This window comes from Protopterus annectens, chromosome 9.part0 (assembly GCF_019279795.1).
Source record: "Protopterus annectens isolate FY-2018-M chromosome 9.part0, PAN1.0, whole genome shotgun sequence".
Classification (NCBI taxonomy): Eukaryota; Metazoa; Chordata; order Ceratodontiformes; family Protopteridae; genus Protopterus; species Protopterus annectens.
Window position 1 is genome coordinate 719,556,657 of NC_056743.1, and position 10,694 is coordinate 719,567,350.

General features: G+C 40.0%; 1 protein-coding gene across 1 annotated transcript in view; it reads right to left on the reverse strand.

Moving 5' to 3' along the window:
- The window catches only part of LOC122810579 (1-aminocyclopropane-1-carboxylate synthase-like protein 1), a 790,733-nt gene extending 783,484 nt beyond the window's left edge, over window positions 1-7,249 (reverse strand). The window contains exon 1 of the mRNA XM_044082158.1: window positions 5,971-7,249. Within this exon, the coding sequence (XP_043938093.1) occupies window positions 5,971-6,670 (700 nt within the window). The 5' untranslated portion in view covers window positions 6,671-7,249. The remainder of the gene's footprint in view (window positions 1-5,970) is intronic.
- Between the last annotated feature and the right edge of the window lie 3,445 nt (window positions 7,250-10,694).

Here is a 10,694-nt window from a genome sequence, read left to right on the forward strand (position 1 = left end):
TCTGGATTTCCCGCCCTCCTTTTATGGGCATTCCTCAGCCTCCTAGAGAATAGCTTCCTTTTTTCCCCAGAGGTTCTTCTTGACTTCTTGTCTCAGGCTACTATTCAATAAGTGCCTGTGTCTCAAAGGGGGAAAGGGTTTTATTCAAAAATATTTCTAGTGCCCAGGAAAGAAGGTAGTACTTGGAGACCTATTCTAGACCTCTCCCATCTGAACACCTTTCTGAAGGTGACTTCTTTTCAGATGTTGTCCCTTCAGTCCATTTTTCCTCTCTTGCTCTCTCAGGCCTTTCTGGTGTCTCTGGACCTCAAGGATGCTTATCTCCATATTCCAATACATCCTCTTTTCAGGAGATTTTTGCATTTCTCTGTTGCTTCCTGGCATTTTCAGTTATGTGCTTTGCCCTTTGGCCTTTCTACTGCCCCAAGGGTGTTCATCAAATGCCTCACTCCTGTGATTGCCTTTTGCAAGCTTCAAGGGATCCAAATCTTTCCTTATTTGGATGGCCTGCTGATTGCATGCCTCAAAGTCATTTTACCATTTCTCTTCTTCAGAGACTGGGGTTCACAATAAACTTCAAAAAGTCTTCCCTGATTCCTTCGCAGGATGATGTCTTTCTGGGTTGCAGGTTTCAAACGGTGCCAGTGCTGGCATCCCCGCTTCCTCCAAAGGCATTAACTCTCATTTCTTTCTTTCAAACTCTTCTTCCCCTGGCCTCTATTTCAGCCAGGGAGTTTCTGAGCGCTCTGGGGTTCACTGCTTCCACCATTCCGATATTTCCTCTGGCCAAACTCCACATGAAGAAGTTCCAGTGGTTTCTGAAGTTGGTGTGGATTCAGCAAGAGCATCCTTTAGACTTTCCTGTTCCTCTTCTCCCGTATTTCAAGAAAGAACTTCTGTGGTGGGTTCAGCAGTTGTCTGTGAATCCAGGGCTTCCTTTTCAGCCTCTGCTTCCCTCTCAGGATCTGTTCACAGACGGTTCAGATGTGGGATGGGGAGCAACATTTGGATCCCTGAGGGCTTAGGGAGTGTGGTCACCCCATAGCAGAAGGAGCAAATCAACATCAAAGAGATGAGGGCTCTTATGCTAGCTCTTCAGGCTTTTCATCCTCTCTTCTCTGCAGGGCCTCTCAAGGTATTCTGAGCCAATACCACAGTCATGTGATATATCAACAAACATGGGAGTACGAGATCCTACCGTCTTTGCTGGCTGGCACTTCTGGTACGGGATCTGGCTAGCCAGTATCATGTGACTCTTCAGGCAGTTTACATTCCTTCAGATTGGAACACTGTGGAAGACAATCTGAGCAGGTTCGTCACTCAATGCCATGAATGGATGCTTCACAGGGATGTGTTTCTGGACATTGTTCACCAGTGGGATACTCCTCAAGTAGATCTCTTTGCCTCCCATCTGAACAGTCAACTTCCTCTGTTCTGTGCCAGAGTCCCAGGTCTTCTGGTATGGAAGGTGGACACCCTCTCATTTTCTTAGAAGGGGATGTTTCTTTATGCATTCCCTCAGTTTCCTCTCATTCCGAGAGTTCTGTTTAAGATTCAACAGGATTCTCCCAAAATCTTGCTGGTGACTCCCTTTTGGCAACAGCAGCAATGGTTTCCTCTACTTCTGCATCTATCCAGGGGCAATCATCACAAGTTACCTCACAGGGTGGATCTCCTCACACAAGACAAGGGGTCTCTCACCCATCCCCACCTGTCCACGCTTCAACTGACACTGTGGGAGATAGGGTTTTGATTCCTCATAGACACCTTTTTTTCCGAGGATGTGCTGCAGATCCTGCAGAAGGCCATGGAAACCTACTTCTAGGAAATCCTACTTACCTAAATGGAAGAGGTTTTCTATTTGGTGTCTTTCTTGTGACCTGGACCCACTTTCTGTGGATGTTCCTTTGGTTCTTTCTTATTTGTATGAGTTGCTCAATGCTGGTTTGGCCTATTCTTCTATTAAGGCCCACTTATCAACTCTTTCTGTTTGTCTGCCTTTAACTCCCCCGTTAGCTTCTAGATTTAGGCTAAGTAATTTCTTAAAGGTGTCCTTAATATTAGACCACCCAGGAAGCTTGTTCCTCCTCCCTGAGATCTTAACTTTGTTCTGGAAAAATTGACTCGGGCTCCTTCTGAGCCTGCTGTTTCAACTTCCTTACAACACTGTTCTTGTAAGACAGTTCTTTTGTTAGCTCTTACTTTTGCCAGATGGGTGTCCGAGTTCCAAGCCCTTATGGCCTGTCCACCTTTTTTGATATTTCATGAGGACAGGGTGTCCTTGCATACTAATCCATCTTTCATGCCCAAGGTGGTTAATGAGTTGTCACTTAATCAGTCTATTAATTTGCCTACTTTTTTCCATCTCCGCAATCTGACAGTGAGAGGGTGCTACATACCTTAGATGTGCATAGACAGCTCATATTTTATTTGTTTAAAACTAAAGCTATCAGAAAGTATGACCAGTCATTTGTTTAATTTCATCCTAGGTCTTTAGGTTTGGCTATTTCCAAGCAAACTATTTCCACTTGGATTTCAAAGGCTATTTTCTTTTGTTACACTTTTTATGGTGAGAGCCTTCCTTTTTCTATAAAGGCTCATTCCACTAGAGCTGTGGCTTCTTCTGGTGCTTTTTTCAAAGGCTTAGTCACTAATTCTATTCTTGGAGCTGCTACCTGGACTTCTGCACATACCTTTAGCATTACCAGTTGGATGGTGTCTCCAGAGCCAGAGCTGGTTTTGCTGCTGCCATACTTCATGGCTTCTTGGAGGGCTCTGCTGCTTCCTCCTCCCTGGTTTCTTCTTGAGCATTTGCACTCTCCCATTCGTAAGGAACACTGCAGCGGTGAATGTAAGGACATAGTACAGTTTTGTAAAATCTTACCATAATGGTAGATGTCCTTGCCTTCACTGCTGCAGTATTCACTCCCTCCCTCCATCCTCCTGGTCTTTTTCCCTTCCTGGCTGTGCAGATTCTCCTTGGTTTTCCTTGGACTGCTGTTCCTAGTGGGGCAATCTGTTCTGAGGATGGTACGCATGAATGTCACCTTTATGCCCTACCTTACGCAAGAAGTGTGCAGGTGACATTCAATGTATCTTAAAGCAACAGTAGACTTTTGTAAACTGGCCGGACGGAGGACTTCATGGCAGGGAATCCCATTTGTAAGGAATACTGCAGCTGTGAATTCAAGGACATCTACTGTTATGGTAAGATTTTACACAACTGTACTTTCTCTGATTTACTAATGAGTTTGCATGCAGTACGTAGTTGATTGTATACGAGATGTTGTGGAAGTTCTAGCCAGTCTGCTTTGTTTTAGAGATTGACAATGGTGTGTTTAAATGTTACGCTTCAGAGCAAATTTTGCAATCTTATTGAGGAATGTCTCTAATTTTGCCTTTTGGGTATCTTGAAGGGTTACAAGTACTGGACATGCATAATGTAGGGTTGGAAGGAGATATGTGGTAGCAACATGAGTCTGCGAGGTAATGGTTGGCTCTAGATAGGATGCCTCATTTTTGTTTGTTCTTTTTTCAAGATCAAGGATTCAATGAAAGAGAAGAATTTATGGGAGATATCTTGTAGCTTATCTAAGGTGGGAGGATAGCAGGTGAGGGAAGAGTCATCAGAGTACTGCACTATGGAGGCATGTTTGGTTGAGGTATGTAGCCCGTTAATGAAAACTCTAGTTTAGGTTAAGGCCTCAGTTCGCTGTCGGCCAGTACATAAAATCAAAAATGCTACTGTCCCACTGTTACACAGAACCTAAGGGTGGCAACAAGGCTGGGAATAAACAGCAGCAAGAAATCATTTGTAACAGCATGATGAAGTGCAAACACTCATCAACAGATACTGCATACTGATACTCTTAAGGCTGGGGAGTTTTAAAAAAAATGAACAAAAAAATGAAGGCGGCACAAATGCTACTTAAATTGCATACTGTTCATGACAGCTACAATTACAGTAACACATAGCATGGTCCTGGATTACTTACAGGTAAACAAATGCAACAAGGTTTTTTAAACAAATGGAAAACTGACAATAGAAAAGTAGCTGTTTCTGAATGGTCATATCACTCATTGTATCTGCTTACAGTAGAACTGGACTCCCTATCAAAAACTCACATTTCTGCAGGAGGCATTTTGTCCCGGTGTCCATTAAAACATAAGAAGATATGGCTCCCTACTATTGCTACTTACATATTTATAAACATACACATACACACAATTGTGTGTTGAGTATGTGTGCATGCACATATTTATACATATATAGGGGAAGAGAGAAAACTGTAACTTCACTGTACCTTGAAAAAGGGGGAATACGAGTCAAAGTAATACTGCTGAGTTCTCATAACACTGCTCATTTGTGCACAGGCATACAGTGTATCCAGTATAAGTAACAATTACTAAGACAAATGTAGTTATAATATTGATTGCATCACCACCTGATCTACTTCCCACACTCTTCACCTGACTTTTACGAGTGCACCTCACAAACAGCTAAGAGAATCAATCAGGTCCCCAATCTAGTAATATGGACAACCTGCATGTAAGTTAAGAACAGGATATGTCTGTAGCAAAATGTGAAAATCGTGATAGTTAGGTGTAAGATTAAGGATAAAAAGTCAGAGTGCAACGTCTTCCTTGTCTACATCAGCTGAAAAATAGAACATGACTCAAGAGTAAATAAAATCTAAGACAGTCGTCGTTAATGTAGCTCAACTAAAAATAGAGGAAAACTGCTGCAAATTACAATGAACAGGAGTCTTATTAAAACTATGACAACAGCGGTCCTATTACTACTATGACACATACGTAAGGGAAGGATGAACCTTTAGATATTTTCCCTATTAGGATTTAGCTGAAGTACAAGAGTGGAACTACAAACAAAATATGGAATGCCTACTTCCTTAACTGTGGTACAACTGAATGTACGCAAAAATAATCTGTAGGTAAAAAAAGATACATCAGTCTTGATGTGGGACAATTCCGAGGTACAGAAAGTCATAAGGACTAACAAAATGAAATACAGTTCTTTTATAAAGGAAAGATAAGAAAACAGGTTGTAAAAGTTTACTTGCAGAACTTTCTTGCGGTGTTGAACCACAGTGGAGCAAGGGAAGTACTAACCGTCAAAGAAGAACCATGGCTCTTAGTACTACAATGTTTATGCATGACACCAGGGGCACTCATGAGGAAGGACCCTTTTCTTGAAAAAGACACTTTGAGAAAGTGGGAAAGGTTGAATTGGAAAAGGGGCCAAATAATAGATGAGATACAGAAAATGTTGAATCAAAAGATTCTTTTCTTAAGAGGGAAAGATGTCAGGGAATAACTTGCTCAATGTTATAGCAGGTGATATGCTCATTTGGGCCTATCAAGAAATTTCAAGAGTTTGAAGGCATCAAAACCCAAATAGTACTTCCCTAACTGCAGTGAGCACATAATTATTAAACACAGGTGCCTCAAAGACTTCCCCCTTCATTCTGACACATCAACTTTATAGACTGCAGTTTGCAAACAAGACAGATACTGCAGGATGCCTAATCCACTGGGCATACTTTTAAACTCCCAGGAATTTCTGGCACTGACAAATACTTGACATGAACAAGCCCAAAACCTAAACTTTATAAACTAAACACTCAAGAGTTAATATCTGAATTGAAAGTAGAACAGTACTAGAAACAATCCTAGACCCTCAACTAATGATTTTCTGCTTGGACCTACTCTGCCCCAATCCAAACATACAGGCTGTATAAAAATGTGGTGCATAAATACGTACATAGTTCCATGTATTAAAAATCACCACTTGCTTCATCGTTATGATGTTACTTCTTCAGTCCTTTATTTTAATTAATGCAATTATCCAATCTGCAACATGAGATTTGTTTTAGTAAAAATATATATTTCCTGACTTAATGCAATTACAAATACCAACTAAAAGAAGAGCTGTCATATCTATTTCCATACCTGAAGGCGAAATACTTGTTTCAGCTGGAGCATCCACCCTTGACCCTGGTGATTCCTGGCTCCGACTGGTGAGGCCCCTGCTGTTGTCGGCATCAGGGTCTTCAGCAGAACCTTGCTGGTAGTTCATGGATGCAGGAGGCTCAGGAGAGAGGCACTGGTCATCAGATTCCACTTCTTCACATTTGATTTCCATGAGCTCAGATGTTGGTAGCTGTGAGTGACTACTAAAAGGGTGTGGAGGGCCTGCAAAGGGATGATGGTGAGAAGGCAACTGGTGATGAGGAAGGTGATGATGGGAATGGAAAGAAACAGTATCCACTCCACTGCCAGTCTGTAATACCTGTTGAGCTATGACTGCTCCCCCCATAGCACTGTAGGAGATAGCAGGACGGCTGGTCAGCACTCGGTCCATTACTTCAAAGAATTTCCAAGTGCGGCCCCCACGCAATGTCTTGCTGTTGTCCTTTATACGCCTGTATTCAAGCTTCATCTTTTTAATTTTTTCACGACACTGATCACCAGTACGATGAATACCCTTTTCACGCAGCACTTCTGCAATACGGTTAAATACATGCTGATTTCGTAGACAGCTCTCAAGTTCCACCTGCACAGATTCATCAGCCCATAGCTGTAGGAGCTCAACAACCTCTGGGTCTGACCAATTGCTGCCTCTCTCATACTTTTTACCACGGAAATCCATTGACCTGGAATAATCCAGGTTTGAGCTGGATTGGCACCCCTCTATTTTTATCTGTTTATTTATTTATTTTTATTATCTCCCCACTATGAAGGACAATTAAAAAATAACAAAACTGCAGTTGTGCAACTCAATTTATGCTAATAAATGTATCCTCAGCCTCAGATAATAAATGCTGTTATGTTTGTAAATAGTCGAAATTTGTATGAATTTGTAAGCCACTTTTCTACAAGTCTTTTAAAACAAGAAATACTGTCTTATTATAGTTATACGATTAACAGTAAGTGAACCACACACCTAAAAGACTACAGCAATTTCCTTTTTGATATACTGGCAATACTCTTGCTTATCTTTGTTCTGGGTCTGTTTTCCCGAGACACATTACATTATAATCGGGCTACTCTCTATATCCCGGGTCGGCATGGAATAGTGCTGTCTAGCTCGATCTACTTTCGCATAGTTCGGTTCAGTCTGGTCCCGTCCCGTGTGGTTCAGCACGAATCCACAAGCTCTAATTATAACACATTATGTGGCTCTACGATTTTTTCTATCGCTCAAGGTATTTTTTTCTTTATTAGTAATATTTATTTTACATCCGGGTTGACGGCACATGCGTGCTTTCCTTATTCCGGGATAACTTTGGTCCGTGTCAATCAAACATCACAAGATCCGTGTAAGTACGTGTTTCGGTTTACCACGGGCCGAGAGTAGAGAGGAGTAAATGCTGAACTGTGCGGCAGTAAAAATCGCCCTTGCATGCCTGTGTCTACATAATTTAGTGTTATTTATTTTTAACGTTTAGAATAAAAGGAAGGAAACTTAGTCATTTGTTTTGAATAAGAACATATTCTAGGTTTGTTTAGTTTGTAGCAATTCCATAAAAATTAAAGATGCGGACTGGACGGCATTAGGAGAAATTCCAAAAAGGTTCATACAATTTATGTGATTTTACTGCCCCCCCCCCCCCCCAAAAAAAAAAAAAAACTTTTTACAGAGATCATTATCTAGTTAGCACTGGAATTTTATGAAAAAAAACAATTTCTTTTTTTGATAAACTGAACTTGCAGGACTTGCTATATTGAAAGCTATCTTCATCTGGAATAGACTGTGCGGTTGTTACATACATAGCTCTCAACCTTCCATCTCCAAAATGAGGAACACACGCCTTTATAATGTGGAACAAATGGGCAAAATGTGGAACGCATACTAATGGCTTACTAACAATTTCAACTAGGAAGGTCATAGGATGGTTAAAATATGCTGGTTTTACTCATAAAGAAGATCATTTAATAAATTAATATGATTCATTTCTATTTACCAGGGATTTCACTTTAAAAAATTCCTAACACTGAATGTGTGATGGACTCTTTCAATGTGAAACTTTGAGGAGCATGAACTTTTTAAGACCCCAAATGAGGTACGTTCCTCGTAATGAGGTACACTTGAGGGGTATGGTTACATAATGCACCGCTGAGCAGCTTGTGTGGTGTATGTTGTATTTGTGATATAGTTACAACAATTATTAATAAAAAAAATAAAGCGGCAGAAGAGATATCATTATCATCTGGAATAGCAGCTAAAACTTCCCCACTCCACCGCAGCATGCACGGTTCACAGGTTTTACTAGACGGATGAGCTTAAAAAAATATGTATTAGCTGCCCCTACCAAACACAGCTGGGCTATATAACCCACACAGTGCTGAATTTGTAACGGTGCATCCCGCCATCTTTTAAAAGTGGTTGCTGCTCTTCTGGTTCGCCTGTAAAAGGTGAAGGTGATTGTCCACCTTAAATAGACATTTAAAAAATAACGAAGTGCAATTGTAGGAACATTTTAATACGGGTAATAACACTGAACAAAAATAACCCCACCAGTTTGCTGCATAAATGCAATATAAATTACACACACATACATACATACGTGTGTGTGTGTATATATATATATATATATATATATATATATATATATATTTATATATAAATACACACATATATTAATTACATATATGACACATTCAAAAATTACACATGAAAATCATAACAGATAAATAACCTTCATAAAAGTGTCTTAACATGTCAATTTTTTTATTCTGCAGACAACAGAAAATAAAGAATATATCTGGTTCCTATGTCCTGAACAAATTATAATAAGACTAAAAATTGTTTTTGTGAAAATGTAACTTCATAAAACTATTTATTAATTACCCCCATGCAAAGAACAAAGGGTACTGTAATTCTGTTATAGTCACTTGCCTTTTACATCGGTCATTGTTCTGAGTATTTCAAAGTGATTATTTAAATACAAACAGCTTGTCGTGTACTTTAGTATACATTTCTGAATGTTTTGTGACCGTGTAGCTGGGCCACATAAAAATGAATGAAACCACTCGTTGTCGTCAGACCTTTCAGTCGTAGTCTTTTAAACAACAAAGCCATCTAAACTTTTTTTGCATTTAAATTAAAACCTTTCAAGATGGAAACCTTTACAGTAGAAGTGCACATCAAAACATTGTGGTTATTATCTCAAAGTGAACAAAATGGTTTACCTCTTTTCACAGGTAATGAAAAGTTCTTTAACTCAGGATACCTGTGATCATGAACCCCTAAAGTTCCAGGAATGATAAAACCAAAAGTACAATAAATCACTTAAAATGATTTCCTAGGGGTTTCCTTGCCATATACATTCTGTTAAACTGTTGTCAATCTTTGGTAAGTTTACTACCCCGTATAAGTACTTTCCAAAAATGTAGTTAATGTGAAATGTAGACTTTGTGTATTGCAGAAAATGCAAAAAAATTGTAGGTGCATCCCCTTGCTGGCCTGAGGGTAGTGGCAGTATGCCAGGTAGGCCATGTTTTTAAATGAATGCTGCACATGGGTTAGAGTTGTACAAGACGTAGTTTGTGTGAGTCAAAGAAAATGGAGTACTTTGCAGAACAGCTGCTGCAGTATGGCAACTTAGAGTCCCTGTGAGCTCATTCCACCTTAAAATTAATGCTGGAATAAGCTCTGCTTTGGAACAGCTACAACACTGGCAGGTAGTGCAGAAAGTTAACAGCAGGTAATAGACTGAATGAGAAATGGAACACCACGTACAGCAGGGAAATGGGTGCTGTAGAGCCAGCTATGTTATGGGACCTACAAGTGACCTGCTCTAGGGTAATACCTTGATCAAAAAAGTACTGTCCTTTGACAATCCAAAGATGGGGGTCTGGTACTACTGGTACCACATCAATAGGAAACCTTCTGCGTCATGAGGATATATAGACACACACTGGATATCACTAGTTCATTCCTGTACTGACTGAGGTAGCTGGCACATACAGAGGCTGTCTGAAGACATAGCTGACCAATCCCACATTCTTTTATGGTTGGTCATTACACAGCTGCCCCATAGAAGGGACTTCATCCACTGCATATGGGAAAACCTTATGGTTTCTTCTAAATTGTTTACTTTAGGTTTTTTTTAAACTGCCAGTGGCTATAGAAGAAGAACATAAATAAATGATTATTTAATAGCCAGGGAAATTTATGATCCACAAAGGAATGGTAGGAATTGACCTGGTACAAGGCACAGTTATTTAAAATGCAGTGCACACACTATCATAGTACTATCAAAGAGTTCCGCAGAAATTTATGGTTGTAGTTTATCAGTTGTAGATATGACCCCATTTATTACGCCTTCTGAGCTCTAGATATTTGTAAAATATTTTATACCTTGTCTTGCGTCTTGCACAGTTCATCCTATTAATCATATGCCCAAAATATATACAGTCTCAGTTATTACAAAGTTATCCAGGTGCTCTACATCATTCTGCACCATCATCAATGCCAGCATAACATTCTCTTAACAGTATATATTAGGAATTCTGTAGAGTACATGCTTTATAGCATACTGTCTCTAATAGCAGGTAGAGATACCATTCCAACATTCAGCCCTTCAAACAAAAACAATCTTCTTCTTCTTTTGGCTTTTCCCAGTTAGGGGTCACCACAGCGGATCACCTGTCCGCTCATGATTGGCAGT